We start from the raw sequence: 24,146 nt of genomic DNA, 5'->3' as shown, positions 1-24,146 counted from the left end.
CTCTTGTAATTTTTTTTTATTTAAATTTGGAATTATTTTATACTTTTATACGTACGTAACTAGGTGTTTATAGTACAACAATGAAATTTGACTCTACGTATTCAGTAAATTTTAAAATATATTAAAAAATATTTAAAAGATTCTTATTTACTTTTCATAAACACTTAATTCTTATTATCATAAACAGGACAATAATCATATATTATAGCTCCACCAAAATTCCAAAGAGTCACACCACTATTTCTATTTCTTTTCGTTACATTGAATTAACTATTTCCGTCTCTTTTAGCCATGGAAGTCGGCCAGTTATCTGTAAACTTCACTGATATTAGCCGGTTTCTATTATTTATTTTCGTTCTCACACAGTTGCAACCCAGACGTTTGTAAATTCAACGTTGCCGAGTTGGATTTTAAAAATAAATTAGCGCAAATAAATTTCGCGCCCATTTTAACCGCGCATGCGTGTTGTTTTTACAAAAGTCATCGACACGTTGTATACTACACGGCGTTAAGATAAATGCCAAAAAAAACTGCTAATACGTAAATAATAAAACGAAACATGTTAGTAAACAATTAAAAGAAAAAAAGGTGTTCATTTAAAGGCTGATTTTTCATCAAGTTTCACTCATAATGGTTAAACAATATTCAGTTATCGGTTTAGATGCAATCTTGACGGAATTGGGATCATTCGGAAGATACAATTTAGTGAATTATGCTTTTCTTTTATTCCCGGTATTTTTGGCTGGAATATATGGATCTGTTTATGTCTTTGAAGCACCCGATATAAGTTACAGGTGAGTATTAATTTAATGAACATACTATTTTATGAAATGTGTAAATACGTGTGTTTATTGTGTAAGAGGTTATATTGGACTACTAATACAAATACAACATTCGTAATTATCTACGTACTTAATTATATAATATCAATTGAATTATAGTAATCACAGATAGCAAAATTATAACACTTTTGGTGCATTTCAAGGTTATAAAATCGAGGTCTAATCACGCCACTAAATTTTAAAGAGCGCATGCGTAGTTCTTGTAATAAGAGTGCCACAAGGGTCAACATTTTACCCAGTGCTTTTTGTTACTTTTTCCTTTACCCGTGGATGTAATTATTTGTATATATATATTTTTTTTTGTAATAGGCCTTTATTTTTTTAGCACAAGTATTTAATCCATATCGTGCAACGAGGACAGTGAGATTATAACATACGGAGTTAGTATGTAAAGGTTTCAGCGCACAATATTGGCAACACATAAACTGTGTCAAAGGCGTCATTGACGTTCACATTACTAGAACTACTGTAGGTAATAGTTACAACTTTCGATTAGATCTACCATGTAATCGGAAGTTGTAACATGCTTGGTTGCATTCTTAGTTGCATAAAAGATAGAGAGACGGTGTTCTAAACAGAACTAGAAAATACTATTATTATTATTATTGTAAATAAAACAACTGTATCTGTTTTGTAAGTGCTTGTCTTGGAAGAGACTGGCATGTTATATTGCTAAGAGTGGAAAATTTTCCATAAGGCTCTTTTCTATTTATTTTTAGCTCTTACCTATTGTTATTCCCGTGAAACCCCATTCTCTCCAATTTCGATGAGAAATATTATATTAATACTTATAGCAGTAAAAGATTTTTAGACACAATTCTACACAGTGCCTACAATTATGACATACTAGCTGTCTCCTCTAGTTTTGTCCGCGTGAATCAGTATATAAATTATTTTATGTGTTAGGTTAGGATATAATATATCTGTAGTAGGAGTAACAAACACACCTACACACGTCTAAGCATTTAAACAACTTTCAAAAATTTACATTTATAATATTAGCAAGATTAATATTTATTTATTTATTTTATTTAAATATACTTAATTATAATATATATATATATATATATATATATATATATATATATTAGGTATGTGAAAAAAACAATCAAATAGGTAAATCCTACTCAAATAATGTGCTCACCAACAAACTGAATAAAATTTTTATTTATATATATATAACTAGCTTTTACCCGCGACTTCGTCCAAGTTAACAAACAAACAAACTCGCTGTCACTTTTACAATATTAGTAAGGATTAGTAAAGATTACGTAGTGATTTCATTGTTTTGTATTCGGGTGAAGTATTCTCATTTACATAATTTACAATTGTCTTCATGGTCAATTCGTATTCATGACCTTTATCATCAGACATCGAGCAAGCAAAGGCAGGAAATTCCTAACTGTCGTTTTCCTCACTGTTAGCCTATTAACAATTGCTGTGACTAATTTTATAACTGAATCAAATTTAATAGATAACGTTGTTTAAGCTTGTTATATCATTTACTTCGCTCCTATAAGTTAGTGGCTGGATATTCTGCGGGTCTACCATGAAATGAAATTCCGAAATTTCGGACTCAATTTCGTGTTTTTGTTTATACCCAAATCAGACCAATAAATGGAGTTTAACATTTCGTTCGTCATACATCCTATCATAAAAGTCTAAAGGAACAATATTTAAACATTTTTAATATTTCCAAATGCCATGTATTATGTAATTTTAACATCAAATTTGTGTTTCATTTGGTTCCGAAATTTCGAAAAACATTTCATGGTTGGCCTTTTTTTTATATAAAAAACGCCATCTATTATCAAATAGTGAAACTACTGAAACCAAATAAAATATTTATGTAAAAATTCTAAATTTCACTTGAGTGTATCTAAAAATTCATTTAACTTAATATTGATTACCGCGCGTACTACACACGGAGGGAATATTATATACAATCTTACTAATTATATATATAATACTAACGACCCACCTTAGCTTTATATAGGTTGCAATTATTGTATGGATATCAATTTTTAAGCGACTTCAAAAAGTAAGAAATACTTAATTCGGTTGTATTTTTATATTTTTGTTACCTCATTAGTCCATCAGTTTTAAAGCGATTCGAAAAATTCTTCTTCCATCTAAAATGATACACTTTGTCACAGATTAGTACCATAGAAATTGTATTAAAATCGATTCAGTACTTTGATTTTTAGATCTAAATAACTGGTTTTGTCATAACTGAAGTTTTTTTTTTTTTTTGTGGAATACAATCTTTAAATATTTGTAAATAAAATACAACATTTGTTATCCATAATAAAATAGTACTTAAGTATTTTTTGAGTATATCCATTAGATTACTTATGATCTCGCCCAGCTTCGCATGAGTAGATAAAATTTTGGAAAATAATAAGAATATTACTCTCTGATTATGCAGCTTTCTATAAATGAAAGATTTTTTTTTAATCGTTTGTATTGTTTTTAATATTACTTAACTTTATAATATTAGAAATACTTTAGAATGCCGAGGTTTTCCCAAGAGACTACAGCATGGATTCTTCAAAAGGGGGGTAAAGAGGTTTCTTCAGGGTCGGCAACGCGCGCGTAATGCCTCTGGTGTTGCAGGCGTTCATAGGCTACAGTAACCGCTTACCATCAGGTGGGCCGTATGCTTGTTTGCCACCTCAATGGTATAAAAAAAATATTACTTCAATTCATAAAAATTAGATATTTTCATTACTATTCAATATTGATTCAAATACGAAAGGAAATCGTTCAGCTTCATAACTGCCTATTAAAGTTATTTCTTTGGAATCTTTCTGTTTCACCCTAAGTACATTAATATAATGTCATTACAATGACTTACATAAATGCCAGACAACAATATTGTTTTATAACGTGAGAAATCAGACAATGAACATCTGGGATCGTAATGACGAATATTCGAATAAGAAAACTTTGCGGGACGACATTATATTTTTAAATTATTCGAATTAAATTATTTAGGCGAATACTAATAGAATGATAATTTTTTAGATAAATTTTATAAGCGTTTCGTTTATTCAACCGAGTTTCTTATTTTTATCTACCCCAGTTAATTTTTATAAAAAGAATATCACTAAGTTAAGTATGCATCTAATCATAATTGTTACAATAAGTAAATATTTATTCTTGAGAATAATAAAAACGAATTTTTGATCCTTAAGCCTTCAATATATTTATAAAGTTTTGAAGTAGGTTTAGTTTTAAATAATTTTGTTGCAAACATGTGACAAAGTTAAAATAAGTACAAACATAAATACTATTCTAAGTTAAATAAAACAATGTACGCAGCATTGGCGTACGTATTTGTTTATACAAGTATATGTGAAAATAATAAAAAACACATTCGAAAAGTATACTTAATTGAATCACATATACTTGTAATTACTGTTGCATTAAGATTACTAACCCAAGTTAATAAATAAATTAGAGATAGAATTACTAGATAAGTTGTCATCCTACAAACGCCTCAGGCAAATACAGGTTAATTACTTTTTTTTGAAATAGCGTTTAATTATGACTATCTGTATCCCGCGGTATCTTTACCCCGTAAATCAGTGTATAAATTATGCTATATACCAAGTTGGAATTTGTCTATCCATGTACCGAATTTCATTTAAATCCGTTCAGTAGTTTTTGCGCGAAAGAGTAACAAACATCCATTCAACCATCCATCGTTACAAACTTTAGCAGTTATAATATTAATAGAATTTTATTAATAAAAACCCGTCACTGTAAATAATAATTAATGGACTGTAATTATCAATATTATTGCCTTGTGGTCCTGCCATAGAATGGGCCACCTCTTCCTTTCCCATGGATGTCGTAAGAGGCGACTAAGGGAACTTATTGGTCGAAGGATGGCAGCAGCGTCCCTCTAAAAACATCACTAAAGTCAAACTGCGGTTGGCAACCCGCCTGCCACGCGTGGCCACTATTGGCAAACCCTCCCTTATGGGGAAAGCCTATGTACGGCAGGAGACAATAAACAAATGATATAATGATACAATTGTGTGTTGAATATTCAATGTACGTAACTAACCACATATGGAGGAAAGGAATATGTTATTAGTAATGGGGTCTAACGGACCCATTGCCAGTATTACACCCTATCAGGCCGACGTCCAAGCGGTTCCTCCTGGAAACCGTCGTGATTAATTCTTGTGGAATTCGTCACGATGGGCTAACTGACCTGCTTTCATTCTCACCTATCATTCCTCACTAGTGCCCCGCGAGCGTATACCGATAGCGCAGGCGGGGTTACCATTCCATTCTCACCTATCAAATAAAAAACTAACCACATGTAGCGTATAACCACGTATAGAGTATAACTACGTTACTAACTATTCTAAAGACGTTTCTGACTGTTGATGATTCATCCAAATCTAAATAATAAATGTTATGATCTAACCTCTGAACAATAGTCATCCATACATACCATCCAGTTTCAAATTTAATAGAGCTTGTACCATAAGAATTAGACAACTGATCTTCTTTTCATTTAAGAGTTTCCTCATGTCGGTGCAACTAATTCATGCATCTTCCTCCGGCCAGCTCTATCCCAGGCCATATCCTTTACCTCCCTATACGACATGACACCTAGTGTTTCTTTTATCTGTCCCATGTAGTTAGTTATTCCTCGGTCTGATAGACATACAAAAATGTGTACAATTTATTTAAGGAACACCTACATTATAATAATAAAACACCCGGACTAATACAGACAGATATAAATGTTTGTATTAGACGACGATTGTAGGCGAGGCAGTATGTTCTGCCATATGACCAAGGTCGTCCACCTACTAATAATAATTTTAATCATCGATTAATCTATTTCACAGCCTTTTAGACTGTGATATTAGCGCGCAAGGAAATCATATGAAACTGCCTCTTTGCAATCATGTTTGTTAAAGGCTGTAAGGTTGAATTCTCGTCAAAAAACATGACTATCAGCCGATAATTGTCCACTACAATACATTAATCTCCCCCATGAGAATTTTGCCAGTAGTTGCCACGTTTGGCAGAGGAGTTGGCAAGCGTAGTTAGTTCTTAATTTTATTTTGCATACCACTATCTTATCTTAAATTATTTATTTATTATTTAATTTAACATAATCAATTCACGTATCTAAATAGTAGAGCCAATATAAATAATATTTACCATTGAATGTTAAGGTCACAACTGCCACTACCAATCATAGAACGTGACTGATAAATTTAAGTCATACTTAGGTATTTTAGTTTAGAAGCTGTATTATAAGTAAAAAAAAAAAATACAGTATAAAATTCTGTTTTTAAATATCATATATATATATATCATGTCTAGAGGCTACGGTTACCACTTTCCATCAGATGGACCGTCAGCTTATTTGTCATTCTAAGTTGCATATTTTTTTTATGTTCTGATCAATAAATATACGTGTACAATAAGCTATTATCTTAATCTAGTATATTTTCTTCATTATTACGATTTAGCACCTAGATACTTAATTACAAACCACTTCAGTACCATTCAGGCTTTATTAGCAGATTGTTATGGGCCAATTCATAAGAAGAAGCAGATTTATTTCTTTATAATAAACAATAATATAATAGTAATGCTAAATATATGAAGTAAAGAGAAAGACCAACGCCCTTATTCGTAAAAATTATAACTTATTACAAATTTATTTTAGCTGTTGAACTGTTTTGTTGCTTTCTTTCAAATTGAGAATGTAGCATAAAGGAAAGGGACAAGTCAATAAAAATATCCCAGTCACGCGAACAAAGTCGCAGGTAAAAGCTTATTATTTATTATAAAAGGTTCCAGTGTTTTCATTTAAGAGTTTCCTCTTGTCAGTGCAACTAATTTAAACATTCTCTTCCAGCCAGCTCTATCCCAGACCATATCCGTGACCTCTCTATACAACATGACACCTAGTGTTTCTTTTATCTGTCCCATGTAGTTATTTCTCGATCTACCCCTTCCTCTTTTGCCCTCTATTTTCCCTTCTAACTAACAATCACTAGGCCACGAGTAAAGCCAATATAAACGATTCTAATGACATAAGTGCTTGTAAACGAGTGTAAATAAAACATTTTTGATTGATTGTTTGGTTATTGGTATTGATGGCTGACAAAATAAATAAACTTCAATAAAAGGGACAGTTTGAAAGAGCGCAGAGTGCTATTGTAATTTCTCCCTTGATGTGAATATTGAAAGAAAACACATCGATTTTAAGTGGGGATTCAATTAAAATAATGAAACTTTATATTTTGTTTCCAAATTTATCTTTAACGCTTATTCCTTCTTCGATATTGATGCTATAGGACTATGTTATAAGATTACCTAATATTTTTTATTTACATTCATATTTTATACTAAATAATTTTTAGAATTTTTGTGTTTATTACCCAATAAATAAATTGAAAGCGTTTTCGCCGTCGCGTCAAACTTAAAATCAAATAAATATGCTATTTTAAAATGATCTATTTCATTGTTTTTATTTTTACTTCGAAAATCTAAGACTAGCTTTTATACTAGTCTAGATTTTTTCGTAATTATGTTGCCCGTAAGTTTTATAGTGTTTATGTTATAGCTAGATAACGGGTGCAATGACCGCCGGCTTATTTATTATTTCACCATTTACTGTTATTCCCTTTTCTGGCTAAGCTACGTTAAGTGCATTTGTTAAATGAATCTTTGAACAGTCTTTATTCTTGGAAAGGAATTAGTAACAGTATCAGTAAGTTTCTACAACGCGATATTAAGATTTTCTTCAATTTGATGACCCCTTTGCGTTTGCGTTACCTGGGTATCGCTTCTCGGCCTTTTGGCTAAGATCAAAGTGTAGTATCTTTTCTTATCAGCTTAATATCTGAAAGTTCCCTCACTGAGGGACCAGTATATTAAACTGATTTTTGTAAACCGACAGGATGTTCGGGGCTCGCTCCAGTCCCGTCACGAGTCGGCCCGGCATTGCAATGCCGCCGGGATTGGCCCACATAATATTTTATACTACATATTTAACTTATTCTTGCAAATCATTCTTTTTAAACATGTTATTAAGCGTGTCTTTCAGACTTATAGAAATTTTAATTTATATTTTGTCACTGCATTCCTCGTTTACATCAATCACCGATTCCACCTACACCAATTTTAGAATATTTATTCTTTTTTGCAATTACATTCAAAATTGTGACTTGTTATTTTTTCTAATTTTGTTACAATTTTCAAAGTTTGTTTATTTGCTTTTTTTTTGTTACTTTGGTCTGTGCAATCAATTGAAAAATGTTATAAAAGTTAAATAAAAGAATGGCGAAGCCGGACAGGCATTTGATGTTTCATACATTATAGAATGTACAAATGGTTTTTTACTAGTTCCATCGACGATCAAAGCCTCCATTTTTTTACGAGACAAAAAACTTGAAAATAGTTAATGTACATAAAAATTTATACAATAATTCAGTGGCCTGACATTTAAATATAGACTAAACTAAATATAGATTAACTGTTATACTCAAACTTTATTATACCAATCAAGTAAAGGTACAGTTGTTATTTACCACGGCCCGCTTATCACTTGCACCCTGCTATCAGGAACACCCGGTCTGACCCCGGGCGATCAATCATGGGCAGTCATCAAGCGACTGGTATTAATTATATTACGTACCAATTATATCAATAATATTACTATTTTTCTTTACTAACTATTGTAATATTTGGCATTTTTTAAATGCTCCAATGAAATTAGAGTTTTATCCTTTCTTTATATTTACGAGCACTCTCTCTCTAATATTAACTGATAGAATATTAACTAACTAATACTATAATCATTGTGATCATATCAGCCATTAACTTTTACCAGTAATTGCCACGTTTGGCAGGCGGGTAAGCAACCGCAGTTAGGTTTTGAGGATATATTGAGAAGGACGCTGCTGGCCATCCCGCGATCATTAAATTCTCTTAATCACCTCTTACGACACCCACAGGAAAGGAAGGGGTGGCCCATTCTATACTGGGACCACACGGCACTTTACTAGACATATATGGCTATAATTTTCAAATACCAGAGGGAGACTTTGTACAGAAGTCTTTTGCTTGAGCACCTCTGTCCCATTCGTGTTTCTACCGTAAAGCAGTTGTTTGCATGGTTGAGTTTCGGTTTGAAAGGTGGGATATGGCAGTGAATTTATAGGGTACAGAGGAATAACACCTGAGTCGTCAGGAATGGCAACCATGGTTGCCATCATCATATCATGTATATATACATATAAAAGCGACTTATTTGCTTTACAAAATACGGATTACATCTGCAGAATAGTTAATTATATATTCTGAGTCTCAGGAATGCAGAATAGCAGGGTGTTATAGGCGACAGTTACCACTTTCCATCAGTCAATATTATAAAAAAATTAACTTTGTTACCATTGAAGTATGATTATCGCGACGCGACTCTTTGATTAATCCCACTATTTCTTGTTTCAGATGTCAAATCAACGAATGTGAAAATAAAGGAAATGATACATCATGGCTTGCGTACGCCATACCGAAAGTGAAGGATGAATATTCGAAGTGCGAAAGATACCCATTACGTGACAATGTAACGTGGAGTAACGCGACGTGTACGGACAGTGTATTCGATGCCTCGAAAACAGAAGAGTGCTCTTCGTACATTTATAGCGACGAAGATTCGGTCGTGAAAGATGTAAGTAGACGAACCTATTATAATTTATGGTCACACCGATATATATATTAGGATGTCCCTTATTTTTCAAACTTTTAATTTTTTAACGCATACGTATTAATTTTGTTCGTATGTTCCTCAAACACTCGGAAATACATTTTTACCTCATTTGGAGAACGATAACCTGTGCCGACTTGCATCGAAACAAATATTATATATACATATCATCACCATATCAGACATCATCTGTCCATTATTAGACTTAAGCGTCCTCCATAAGAGGGGCTTTGTCAGTAATTGCCATGCTTAGCGGGTTAGCAACCGCAGGTTTTTTTTTATAGGTGAAAATGGTATGGTAACCCCACCTGCGATAACGGGATACGCTGGCGGAGCACCAGTGAAGGTTGATAGATGAGAATGAAAACAGGTCAGTTAGCCCGTCATGATGAATTCATCAGGAATTAACCATGATAGTTTTACAGGGAGAACCGTGAGAAGGTCGACCTGGTTGGGTATATTGCTAGCAATGGGATTCTCAGTCTCCATTACTAACAATCCCTTTCCCCCCTGGTAACCGTAGTTATACTTTTAACAGGGATGCTTCTGCCCAACCCGTGATCATTAAGTTCTCTTAATCACCTCTTGCGACACTCACGGGAAAGGAAAGGGTAGTCCATTCTATACTAGAACCATATAACAATATGTACAAGTATATATACTTTATTGCACTTATAATTTACATAGATAAGACAGTTATAAATATTGTGAGCAAGTGTGGACTTATCTCTGAAAAAGATCTCTTCCAACGAACCCAATGAGAAAACAAAATTAGCGGGCAACTAAATCGCACGAGTGCTGTACAAATGAAATTAATTGATATCTGCTTTATCAAAAGGTACCTTAGATTGAGGATCAGGAGATGAGTGTGATTATATGATGCTTGTTATTTTTATTAAAATCCTTAATTATTATAAACTAATTAATCTGACAAACATTGTCTTGTTCAAATGTCAAGATGCCTTGTGAGATTAACATTTACGTGGTCTCTCTGGAAAGTATCATGGTTATTTTGAACCGCTGATGATGAAGTTGGATCAATCGTCCACCGATACAACGCCATTGAATATCATCAACATAGATGAATACTCCATCCTATCTTCATCTGTAAAAAAATCTTTTCAGTAATCGATAAATAATTGTACTAGCCACATAATCGCTTAATACGCAAAAAAAAATACTACAGTAATTACTTTCATATCACAGTATTACTTTAAATTACGATTTGTTGACTCGATTAAATAAAAAAAAAAAAACCTATTATTAAAACTATTTTCTTGAGTTTTATCGTAAGTACATTGTGCCTCGTGAAACACGCGAACGATAAATATAAAAAATTTATAATAAAACATTAAAAATGATATGTTTTCATGTGTTGATAATAGCTAATTCAATAAGGCACGAGACATAAGTGATTGGCCGATAAGCGGAATTCTGTACAAGCAGGTGATTGACCGATAAGTAGGGTTGCCAACCACTCAAGAAATAGAAGACTTTATAAAGATGTACTTTGTAACCGTAAGTAGTAAACTTTGTACGTTTACTATATGTAAATCCATTAGTATAAGACAATTGAGATCAATCACAACACAAAATAATTATTGTTAATTACACAGAAACCTACTTCAGTCGCGAAATCCGTACGAAATTAGCAAGACCGATGCGAGAAAATATTGTTAATTGTAAATAAAAACACAAGTAAATATGTACTAAACTGATAAGGATTATGATGTGCATACATAAAAAATACAATAGAATGTTTCAATACAATATTTCTTTCGTTTTTTATTTACTTTTTTTCTATAATCTATTTATTTGTTTTAAAAAGGTTAGCAACCCTACCGATAAACTGTATCACGCGATATTTTCGTCTGCAAACCACGCTACATGACGTAGCCAGCATCACGTACCCATATATACACCTATCACTATAATATGTCAATTTTATCTTTTCAACAGACTTCAACTTTATTTAATTCAATTTATGGAAACCAAAAAAGAAATATGAATACAATTAAAGAAGATACAATAATTTAATATTATGATTTGTAAATAAAACAGCGACATAAATTTAAAATTATTATGGGATGATACGAAATCAAACCCTATTATTTTTAAAAAGAAATATCATAATTTATACATACATACATATCTGTCATGCCTGTCTCCCATTAGGGTAGGCAGAAACAATGGAACGCCAAATGCTTCGATTCAAACAAACCTCTTTCGCTTCTTCCACATTCATCAATCTTTTCATACATGCTCGCCGGTTACGGATACTTTTAATTTGGGTACTTATAATTTATTACCACAGATAATGTAATACTATATGCACACTAGCTATAACTATCGCCTTTTACTATCGCACCGCTCGCCATCAGCAGGAAATCCATCCTTAGAACCAAAATGGTCACGCACAGTGCGGTTTCAGAGGAGATTCCTCCTGCGAACACTTAGATTTCGGAATGATCTTCCCGCAGAGGTTTTACCTAGAAACTACAGCATGGGGTTCTTCAAAAAGAACGTAATAAGGTTTCTTAAGAATCAGCAACGTGCGCGTGAAATTCCTGATAGTGCAATATCGTCATAGTATTATAAAAAGATTTAAGTTTGTATACCTACAAATAACACTGTACTAGTGGTATAGCGTAATCTAATCAGAAACATAGACCTAGTACAACATCAGGTACTTGACTAGACTGTAAATGCATTCACGTAGACAAAACAAAAAATCGGTTACACTACTTGTAGTGTGTGCGTGTAATATAAATGTGTGCATGTGACAACGCTGAATAAGAAATTGATGTTGCAATAATTTACAACTGATTTTTGATAACATTTCTGACCAATTGTGGTTAACCCCCCATTCAGGGGGAAAGGGATTGTTAGTAATGGAGACTGAGAATCCCATTGCTAGCAATATACCCAACCAGGTCGACCTCCTCGCGGTTCTCCCTGGAAACTATCATGGTTAATTCCTGATGAATTCATCATGATGGGCTAACTGACCTGTTTTCATTCTCATCTATCACCCTTCACTGGTGCTCCGCCAGCGTATCCCATTAGCGCAGGCGGGTTTACCATTCCATTTTCACCCATCAAAAAATAAACCTCCCCCTTCAATACCCCTATCAAGAATTGTATGAAAAAAGATAATGATTGTTTATGATGTGAGAATTGATATGACTGAATTGCAATGAGAATGTCTAGAAGACAAAAAGAAATACAAATATCAAACTACAAAATAAGTTTCAAATAAAGGGTAAAGATACGAGTAATTTCAGGATGATTCACACTAAGATAAATGCAAAGACAAAATTGTTGATTACATTATTATTGCTTGTAACGAATTTCACATGTCATAAATAGCCTTTGTAATTTGTTTTTAAATTTAAATTTAAAGAGTTAAAGTTATAATTAATATATTAAGAATATTAAATGTATACGTATACTAAATAAATTATTAGTATGGCCGCTGGAAAAGCAAAGTACATAAAGCGATATTTAGTAAATTTTACAAAAAACTTGCTATTATGTAAAATTTACAATTTTTGCTTTTTTGTTAATTTTACAAAAAAGCAAATTTTTTGTCAATTTTACAAACGAAACGAAACTAAAGACGAATTATTAACAAAATATAGTAAAAGTCTGAATCAATAAAGTTGTTAATATCTTTGTAAAAAATAGATGGCGACCAAAAATTGTAAAGCGTAATTCAAAGAGACTTTTGTAGATGGCAATTTTGCGACTTAACTAAAGTGCTACCAACTTGCTTGAATTATTTTAATTAAATAATACCTTTCGATAGAGAAAAAAAAATTTCGATCATATATATATATATATATATATATATATTAAGCTCTACCTATATATATATATATATATATATATATATATATATATATATATATATATATATATATATATACGGTAGAGAATCATGGTATTAATTTTGCCACTTGTACAAAGTTTTGTTGTGAAATAAAAAATAAATATATTAGTAAAATAAAACTTTTACGATTTTATTTTATGTTTCGGATACAATTTTTTATTTTATACTAGATAAAATTTAAAATTGTATCCGAAACATCAAATAAATATCTATGAACCCGAAATTACTTAAAATATCAACATTATAGATCAATTCCCCTTAGAATTATTAGTAAAACTATTACAAACAGCAGTTGTAAAACAGATAACAAGGAGATAATTTCAATGCCACTTAAGTACACAAAGATAAGACATCATAATGATGAAATCTTTGTCAACTGCCTCGACACTATATATTTCGAAATTAGGTCCTCTAAGATAAAGCGTTTAATACTATATACAATTCTAAGTAAATAAAAGCCTGATTACTATAAAAGAGTTAGAGGCTATTAAGAAAAACTACAAACACTTAAACAATACTATTACGATCTCAAATGCCAGCAATGAGTCACGGAATCGAAACATAGTCTTACACATTTAGTCGTATGAAGAAGTTTCTAGTTGCTCAGCGAGCTATAGAAAGGGCAGTGTTCGCAGTTTCGCTGCGTGATAGAATTCAAAATGAGGATAATATCCGTAAAGTAACCATAGCAAAATAATTATAATATGACCTTGCAACTGAGAAACAAAGATCGACGTTTACAATTCATTTTGTTGTATATTCTATTACGTATTTACTTAACACAAGACAGAAATAAAGAATAAAATGTAATAAAACTAACTAGGCAGATTTAATAAAGAGATTAATAAATATCTCTATATTATATACTTGGAAGTCAAATAAATATGATTGATATAAAATTAAAAGATATTTAAAGGAAAAGATAGAAAGAGGTATCTCAGAGCATATTATTTGCTCTGAGATACCTCTAACAAAATCTAGTCGCAACGTCATTATCGTCCTTTCACTCGTCGACCAATCACATTGATATCTTGTGTCTCTTTCACTCATCACACTTAATCTTATTTCATTTCTGTCATTCGTCTTCTAGACACATGCAACCATATTCAAATAAATACATTTTAATATTTAAGTTTTTTGGAGTCTCTAACAATTAAACTAACCTGAAATATATAAGTGGAATATCTAATGACATTGCCTCTAAATAACAGCTAATGAACTTTTCTATTTATATTTACTACACTTATATACTTTTACTATATTTTGCATTTTTATCGTATTATAAACAAATATAATACCCTATAAATATTTAATAACATCAAATATTGTTCATAAAATAGTTGACCTTGTCATTATCATTTTAATAATGTATACTGAAGATTGTTGATATTTGTTAGAATTTGGAATTCGTCCTTATTGATGAAAGCTAAAAATATTACTTTCTCAGATACAATGAAAAAACCATGCGAAAGGAGAATTTTTCTTGTAAATATTTTAATAATATCGAGTACAAAGAGAGTCCACATTATTATTCAATATCAATAAAAAAAAGTATTTAATAATTAATATCAGATAATACGTTGGTTATAACTTAACTACTCGTAGATAAAACGGAAAACACATCATTATAAATCATAATTATTTACAATCGTATTTTATCAGTATCTCTCTGCAAACTGCTTATTTGCATGTTTATTAATATTAAAAATTTAATCTACATGGATCTTATTGTATTTTTTTTTTGTTACAGTTTAACTTAGGTTGTCAAAATTGGAAAAGGGCGTTAGTAGGCACGATTCACAATGTTGCACTATTTGTCTCTTTGCCTCTAACCGGTATAGTATCAGATCGATATGGTAGAAAGTTGGCGTTAGCCGTAGCATCACTTTTTAATGGCCTCATGGGACTATTCAGATCATTTTCATCGAACTACGAGATGCTTTTGGTGTTTGAATTTCTAGAACCAGCTTTAGGAGCTGGCGCGTATAGTACTGCCTTTGTATTAGGTAAGTTGATATCAAAACTTGCTTTGGAAGCAACAGATCATTGACTCGTTGCAACAAGTTCTTTAGATTGTGCCAAATTTTTAATTGATCCTTAATAATAATTTGTAATATATTTTTTACGTAACCTTGAATGGCAAACAAGTTAACAACTCACCTTATGCAAAATAATATCCGTCGTCTATATTAACGCGAGCATTTTCATTCCTGAAGATTAAGGAATAATAATTTGCCATTTATCTGATCGCCCTACAAACATACATAATTCTAGGGGGTAAAAATATGTTATGAATTATATTTTGATGTCAATGATACTAATGCGGACAACTATTGTATAAAGTTTCGCTGTCTCTCTGGTAAAACTTGTAATATGACATTATCTTTATATACTTACTTGACCGGATTTGCCTTAAGATATTTGAGACCTTTAAGAATTCATAAAGCGAAACCAGTCAGGCATTTGAAATATTAATCATAAAAATAAAATAATGCAATATTAAACTTTAATCTAGTTGTATGGATTCAATTCAAACATTTCCACTTCAATGTATAGTTTAAGTATAAAAAATACAATTACCTTATTAACTTTATAATTGAAAACACTTTCATATATTTTATCATACATATAGTCTGACCGATTTGGCCATTATTTTATCAGGAAATATGTTTTACCTTTATTCGATCACTAATAATAATCTCGTGAATAAAGTCTTATATTTTATATGTTTCATGTTGTTTTAGCTATGGAACTGGTCGGCCCTAAAGGCAGAGTATTTGGAAATACACTGATAAATATAGTTTATGTTTTTGGCCTTATAACCTTAGCTGCTCTGGCCTGGTGGTTACAGAACTGGCGACATTTACTTCAAGTCATTTACACACCAGCTCTACTAATTTTCTCATACCTCTGGATTCTGAACGAAAGCGTCCGATGGTTACTCAGCAAAGGCAAAAATGAGAAAGCCGTTGAAATTCTGAATAAAGCAGCTAAAATGAACAAAGTGGTATTATCTGAAGAACTTCTAGCACCAATATATGAGCTTGAGAAGATTCCAGCGTATCACGATAATGAAAAAGAAAGTTTAAGTCATACTAATAAGAAAGATGTGCAATCATCAATTTTGACGCAAGTGATTAAATCGAGTATTATAAGGAAAAGACTTGCTGTGTGTTCGTTTCTGTGGATAACGTGCACGTTTGTTTATTATGGACTTTCAATTAATTCAGTGTCGCTAGCTGGTAACAAATACGTTAACTTCATGCTGGTAGCTTTTGTTGAGATACCAGCAAATTTTGTATGCCTATTAGTGTTAGATAGATATGGAAGAAAAAAAACATTGATATTAACTTATGTGCTCAGCGCTTGCCTTTGCATCAGTTTATCATTTTTGCCTAAAGGTAAGTTACATAGACAATCTTATATAAAGTAATCTATTAATTTCTTTAATTAAAAGCAAAAATAAAGATAATTAAAATACAGTACAGTAGTAGAAAAAAGATTTATTCTTATGAAATCTATTATGCTAAATACTAAAGATTGTAGAACAAAAGATACAGGATCTTATCCTGTACATTTTGATCATGTGCCACTTTGAAAATATATATTATAACAAACTAACAGCAGTACCTATAGATCCTCTTCTTATCAGTATTATAAAAAACGCCCTATTGTCTAAGGCGACATTATCCATTCTAACAGATGTTGTATCGGCATTTAACTGTTCGCTGCTTAACATAGCCTCCCCCATAAAGGTAGTTTTGCCATTAGTTTCTACGCTTGGCAGGTAGATTAGCAACTACAGTTTGATGTTTTTAGAGGAACACTGCTAACATGAATATAAGGGGTGATCTATTCTATACAGGGACCTACACGGCGGATGTCGGTGATCCAAATAGATGTATGAGATATAAATATTTTAAATCGGTACATTTTATTTGTTTTAATTTTATAATGAAGTCACTGTTTATTTTTTTCAAGCAAAATCTTTATTCCTATCGTTCGTTTATAGAACCGTAAAGTCATGTTATCATTTCCCTAAACAGTTAAAATTTACATACCTGTAATTTTATTCAAGCCTCTTTCAAATACTCTCAAGATTCACTGAACGGCATTTCTGATCCGTATAAATCCGCCTAACTTCTCAGTATCTCTCTTATGTATATTTCTAGTTTCTGTGTATATAATATAAAATAAATACTTTTAAGCAAACAAACAAACAAACTCTTGGAATCAAATCAAAGGAACCAGGCTTTAAGTCTTATAACAAAAGCCATCTCATCTAATCTCACATCCAAACATAATTTGACGTCAACAAAAGGCAAGTTGATAATCCGAAAACAATTTACGCTGACTTGTAGACATTGAGTTTGGAAGAAAGCAACACCGCTGTTTATTTAGTGATCATTGTTTGTCCAACAGACTGAATTAATGGAATATTTAAGTTAAGCCGATTTCGCGGTACTTGTCCTGTTTCAATCCGGCTTGGCTAATCTATAAGATTATAGCGCTATGGCGAATTGGTGATATATTGGGATGCGTTTATCTGTTATAAATAAAGACACGATCTCATTTCGATGTTAAATTTTTTTAATAGCCATAGACTATAATGCCTGGCATTATCTTATTCTTATCTGAAAGTGGAGTTCCAAAATAAGATACCTTTGCCATTACAAAAGTAATATCGTAGTGTACGGACACCGTTAAGCGGCGGAAATTTCGTTTGTCCCTATTTTCTAATAACGAAGATGAAGCGATTACAATATTAAAGAAGGTACGTGCACTTACTTGAAGGAATCTCATACGCCACACCGCTTTTCACCTTGTCTTGATTGGATCTATTATAGATGCTTGTTTGGTAGGTTTACACAAATATCTTTAAAATATTCACAATATTTGAATCTTTGATATAAAGAAGATCTTCTAGTTCACTGTACGATTATGTGGTCTTAATTCGCGACGATACGTGATCTCAAGTCGACTGCAAGGGCGAGTTCACTAACTGCCCTCCAACTTAATTATAATGTAATCGCTTCATATCCGCGAGATGCGTGGACATTCGATTAAGAAGCGGTAAATTGATCGATTGAAGCATCGTTTGGGACAATACACGTAGTCTAAAATTAGGAATGCCTGAAGGATGTTATATTATGTGTAATGTTTACTGGAACAACCATGATGTTGTTGTATATTTCTGTCTATTTAAAATAGTTACCACTTACTATAAGACCCATTTGTTCATTCGTAATAATAAAATTCTGCGACTTCAAAGAAAATGGAGTCTCAGAATTTTAAGAAAAGATCTGTCCTTAACGTCTAACGGTCTTTATCCAAATTAAAATAATATTAATATTGACAATAAGGAAATAAAATTTTAATAACAAATTTTTTTGAATATTCTACCTATCTGTCACCCTGCTAAACGAGTTTTCCCTATATTTTGCCACAGTGTAAGACTCTTCTTGGCACCCTGAGCTACCTGCATTTTTCAACGAATCAATGCAAATGCTCCAAACACAGAGCTTCGCATTTTTAGCAGCTCACTGAGAAAATCCTCATATGAACCTCAAAAACATATGTCAATGCCGTATATTTATCACTGGCAATATATTAAACTTGTATTTTAAACTTTATATTTACAAACAGAGCAAAGATTTTTCTTAGAAACAATTAGATATGTCGCCTAACCGTACGTCCTCTTTTAAACGAACAAGAAGCTAATATATACGGATAACATTACAAATAAACATTAATGCTATTTCTGCCATATTAGACCGATATCTAGAGACATTGAACAAATAAGGAAATACTTGATAAGTTAACGTCAACAAATTATATAGCTGAGAAGTCTCTAGCAAACGTGGAAAAGTATCGCCTTAAACAAGATTTAAAGTTGTTTATTTTCTAATAGTCTGAGATCTCGCCATTGACTTTTACAGGCTTTTTAATGAGCCTTTGTTTAATTAAAAGATGAGCTAAACTATAATACAATGCACTCGAATTGTCTAACGACAATAGGTCGCGATCGCTTTTAATTAAGAACGGCATAATCAATTTAGGTAACAAATTGCATATGATGAATTAAACAGCATTGGAAACGCGATGGAGATCACAAAAAAGAAAACAAATTATATCTGCTTATTATTAGCTGCAACATAAGATAGCAATAGGTGAAAATAGTTTTTTTTTTTTTATAACACGGAGGCAAACGAGAATGTGGATCACCTAAGTAAGTGAGAACCGCCAGCCATGATCACCCACAACACCAGAGGCATCGCAGGTGTACTGCCGGTCTTTTAAAAAGGAATATGTTCTTTTCTTGAAGGTTATGGTTAGATAATTTTGGTAAATTATTATAGTTTTTAATAAGATTTACACTAAATGGAAATATATTCTTTTCCAATACAGGATAACAGAAGGTTATTAGGTTATATTATATTTACAATTTTGTGCACAATTCATCGCCAAAAATTCATTATGCTATAATTAATCCAAGTTAATGACGGCCATTTGTCATTAGGCAACCCAGGTGCATTGTACATTTTCCTCTGTCTTGCTTTCAAACCAAGTTCCAATACCTGCAGAAGTCAACAGCGGGATCTTAAGCTATACTTATAAACTGATCGTATAGCTTTAATAAATGTTTTTTTCTTGCAGATCAAAAATGGTGGTCGCTAATCCTGTACCTCGCGGGCAAGTTTTCTATAACGGTGTCGTACAGTTCTGTCTACGTTTACGTATCGGAGGTGTTCCCGACCAGTGTGAGACAGTCATTATTAGCAATTTGCTCATCGACGGGAAGAATTGGTTCAGCTTTGGCGCCACAGACGCCGCTTCTGGTAAATTTTGCTGGTTATTAAGCAAACAATTATTCGCATTAGAAAACTTGTCATTTAAATTATTTGCTACATGTCCTACTCGGGTTTCTGCTATAAAACAGCTGTATTTACATAGCTTCTTTATATTGCCGTGTAGTCTCAGCATAGAATGATCGAGGGATGGGCAGCAGCATCCCTGTTACAACATCATCAAACCCTAATGTCCAGCAGTGGACAGTTAATGGCTGATATGATGATGATAATTTACATGGCTGTGATTGATGTGGTTTAAAGAGTAGGATATGTAATATAGTAGATAAGTCATTGTACCCTTATTCTCAGGAACGGTAATGATTAAGTACTACAATGAGCGTCACGGAGTATTCTGTTATGTCCGTGGTGCTGTTCATGTCTGTAGGCAACGAATACTACTTTGCATCATGTTATCTGTTTATCTGTTTATATAACTTGTTTGCCAATTTGTGTTATATAAAAAAAAATATTTTTGACACAATTTTCAAAGAACACAAATAAGAAAAAGAAGAAGAGAAATAAATACAAAATTATACCAATTATAACAATTGAGGTATTTTTTTTTTCGAATAGATATACTTATTCTGTTAACGATAGAGATTGTTGACACAAAAAAAAATATTAAGTAATAAATAAAGTAATTTTTTTTTCCATAGGCACAGTACTATGACAACTTGCCATCGATATTCTTCGGGAGCATTTCATTAGTGGCCAGTATTTTAGTGTTCACCCTACCAGAGACAATTAACGTACCTTTACCTGACACCATAGAGGAAGCAGAACTATTATCAAGAAAAAAGGAACTGAAGAATCCTTAGAAGAACCAACCATAAAATAGGATGGATCTTATATTTTAAAAACTCTCCAGTACAAAAATTTGTCAATGAATTTCCAAAACTATGGGTGATATATTTTTAAAGATGTTTCTAAAATGTATTATGCCAGTAAATACTGTAATATAAAAAGATCTAGTAGCAAATACGTTTGAAAAAAAACAATTTCCTTCAATCTGCTTTAATTTTCAGTGCAAAATATAATCGTAGTCATTTTTTTTTTGCATTTATTAAAGTGCTATGCTGCTAAATTCACAAAAGTGCTAAATAACTATCATACTTGTGAAAATAGAAGTGTAGATCCTGGCATAGAATGGGCCACCACTTCCTTTCCCGTGAGTGTCGTAAGAGGCGACTAAGGGAACTTAATAATCGAGAAATAAAAAAAAGCCTAACTGCGGTTGCCAACCCGTCTACCAAGGGTGACATCTATTGGCAACATCCCAAGAGGAGGCCTGTTTCAGCAGTGGAGAGTTAACGCCTGAAATGATGATGAAGGGAGAGTTGATAATTTTGTTATTTTGCTTTAAAATTCATACACCTGGATTGTACAATTTATTGAGATTAATTTAAAAATAAAAATTGTAGGTATGATTTTTATTTTACACTTTATTTACACAACACGACACATGATGTGAAATGAAAATCGTAAAAAATAACCGAAAACACATTTAGCACAAAATATCTACTTTATAAATATTTTTTCTCAATTTTCCTATAATTCTTAATTTTTTCTTATTTATTTCAGATACTGTTTTTTCTATATCATGAAGGTAGCAAACAAGCATACAGCCCGTCTGATGGTAAACGGTCACTGTAGCCAATGGACGCCTGCAATACTAGGGGTGTCACACACATGTTGCCAACCCTGAAGAAACCTTAGTACACCTTTTTTGAAAAACAAAAAAAAAATTGTGCAATTATTTGACTCAAAACGGTACATCTCTTTTCTATATCTACTTATATTTTATACACAGTAATCGATTAAAGGCAGTATTTCAAGAGTATGTATCAAAATAAAATAAAATTAATTACATTTTGTGATGCATGTATATTATGTCTAAATCTACTTTTACAAGCTGTGCTGAAGTCTATTTGTCTATTTTTTCTGTCTTTTTTTTTTTTGTAAATTAAAAGTAACCATATTTTATAGTAAACCTGGCCATATTAATATAATTTGATCATTCCAATTTTTATTAATTAAGTAAGAATTGTTTTTAGACATAGTTATTTGGATAAGTTATGTTTTATAAATGTTATTTTACATAAGTATGTAGATGTAATATTTTTTGTTAATATTAATTAATATTTTTAAGTTATATTTTGTTCATATTCGCTCAAACTTACCGAATTTGTTCTAAATAGTGATTAATTTCATCATTTGGTCTTATTACAAGATATACATAACTACGAAACTGGTAAATTTTTTACTTAATAAAACAAAAAGGATATGCAATTTCAGAAATGAAATAATTACCAAAGTAAATATCCATACTTTATTTTAATGTAAAAATACATTTCTTTTATTGTTTTTTTTTAGAATAATATTATTTAGGGTAATTACAAATTACTCTTTGGATAAATAGAAGTATTTTATGAGTACATTGGTTTGGTACATATAAAAAAATCCAAGTATTACACTTCCATACAATAGGTATAATTAAAATTATACTAAAATTAATTAAAGAAATAAACACTTCTCATACAACAAGGGAAGAATAAAATGTAATACTTAATGAATTTCCATAATGAGCAATTTTTTTTTTTTATTTTATAACAATATTTACGATGGTTTGAATACAAACGTCGTTTTATTAGAAATGGATTCAATATGCTCAAAAAAAGTGTTATATTTTCAATGCCTTTTTTAGTCTGTTGTTATGTTTTACATTTTTATATCAATATTTCTTTTTTCGTCAAAAGAACTTGTATCCAATGCCTTGTAGAATTATTGTATTATATATTTATTGCTAAATTATGCTTTGCGATGGCGAAAAATTCTTTTAATGTCCTTTCTTTTATATAATTAAAATAGTGTTAATTTTTAAAGATAGATAATAAGTACGCTGTGTTCTTATCATTGCCAAATATTACGTGTATGCCAAATTATTAACTCGCCAAACGCTATTAAACTTAAAGGCTTCCATACAAATATACAAATCACTTTCATATAATATTTGTTAGAATTTTATTCATGTTACGTAAAAAATTTGCCATACACACTAAGTTGTTTTCTTTTACAGTACTTTTTATTATACTTTAACTTATTTACTAGTTCACTTTACTTCCAATCCACGAGACCCTTTCTTCAGGATTTTACTGACCCCAACTAGTACTAATTACTGGCCAAATTGGCAGGCAGAAACCAGGTCCGTAGTTGGGCAGCAATTTTGCCTGTCGAATTACGACAACTGAATTTAGGGTTTCTATTAGTTTATATAGGTATAAAACTGCTAATTTGAATTTAAATAAGTGATACTGCAATTGGGTAATAATATGCTAGGGTTTTTTTTATACAACTTAGAATGGCAAACAAGCTGACGGCCCACCTGATGGAAAGTGGCCGCCGCGTATAGACATAACATAGTACCATGGACATAACATAGTATACTGTTTCGCCCATGATACCCCCCATGCGTTGCCATTCCTGAGGACTCAGATGTTATTCCTCTATACCCTGTAACTTCACGCCATATCCCACCCTTCAAACCGAAACACAGCCATGCAAACACAACTGCTTCACGGTAGAAACACGAATGCGACAGAGGTACCCAAGCAATCGACTTTTGTACAAAGTCTCCCTCTGGTTGTAACAGTTTGTGTAAAATTTTATATAAAATAACCAGTCTTTCATTATGTAACTATTAAAACGCATTTTATGTATATAACTGTGCCAACTACTCTGTGTGTTGTATTTTTTTTTTTGCAACATGAATGAATTTTATTAAAATGATTTTGATATCGATTTTAGAA

The 24,146-nt window shown here is 31.7% G+C and overlaps 3 protein-coding genes and 1 non-coding gene across 4 annotated transcripts in view; 3 read left to right on the top strand and 1 right to left on the bottom strand.

The window, feature by feature from the left end:
* Positions 1 to 18,366, bottom strand: part of LOC113510775 (protein CEPU-1-like) — a 210,703-nt gene extending 192,337 nt beyond the window's left edge. The window contains exon 1 of the mRNA XM_052902493.1: positions 18,278 to 18,366. The gene's annotated coding sequence lies outside the window, so the exon portion shown is untranslated. The remainder of the gene's footprint in view (positions 1 to 18,277) is intronic.
* On the top strand, positions 342 to 24,146 carry LOC113510776 (organic cation transporter protein-like). The gene is made up of 6 exons (XM_052902488.1): positions 342 to 794; positions 9,342 to 9,561; positions 15,240 to 15,495; positions 16,234 to 16,890; positions 20,147 to 20,328; positions 20,997 to 24,146. The coding sequence occupies exons 1-6, from the start codon at positions 631 to 633 to the stop codon at positions 21,156 to 21,158; spliced, it is 1,641 nt and encodes a 546-aa protein (XP_052758448.1). The 5' UTR covers positions 342 to 630; the 3' UTR covers positions 21,159 to 24,146.
* LOC113510884 (U2 spliceosomal RNA) lies at positions 7,671 to 7,863 on the top strand. The gene has a single exon (XR_003402097.2). It is a non-coding gene; the product is annotated as a U2 spliceosomal RNA (small nuclear RNA).
* Positions 14,165 to 24,146, top strand: part of LOC113513327 (60S ribosomal protein L36) — a 171,770-nt gene continuing 161,788 nt past the window's right edge. Inside the window, exon 1 of the mRNA XM_052902496.1 lies at positions 14,165 to 14,168. The gene's annotated coding sequence lies outside the window, so the exon portion shown is untranslated. The remainder of the gene's footprint in view (positions 14,169 to 24,146) is intronic.

This window comes from Galleria mellonella, unplaced genomic scaffold (genome assembly GCF_026898425.1).
Source record: "Galleria mellonella isolate WM207_F2 unplaced genomic scaffold, CSIRO_AGI_GalMel_v1 utg905, whole genome shotgun sequence".
In the NCBI taxonomy this organism is placed as follows: domain Eukaryota; kingdom Metazoa; phylum Arthropoda; class Insecta; order Lepidoptera; family Pyralidae; genus Galleria; species Galleria mellonella.
The sequence above is the reverse complement of the archived record's forward strand: the minus strand, read 5'-3'. Positions and strand labels throughout refer to the sequence as shown.

Excerpts from the sequence above, each read along its gene's own strand:
- LOC113510776 (XM_052902488.1), top strand. The coding sequence starts at position 631 with ATGGTTAAACAATATTCAGTTATCGGTTTAGATGCAATCTTGACGGAA. Across the intron at positions 15,496-16,233 it reads TAGTACTGCCTTTGTATTAG|CTATGGAACTGGTCGGCCCT; the intron begins GTAAGTTGATAT and ends ATGTTGTTTTAG. Across the intron at positions 16,891-20,146 it reads TTTATCATTTTTGCCTAAAG|ATCAAAAATGGTGGTCGCTA; the intron begins GTAAGTTACATA and ends TTTTTCTTGCAG.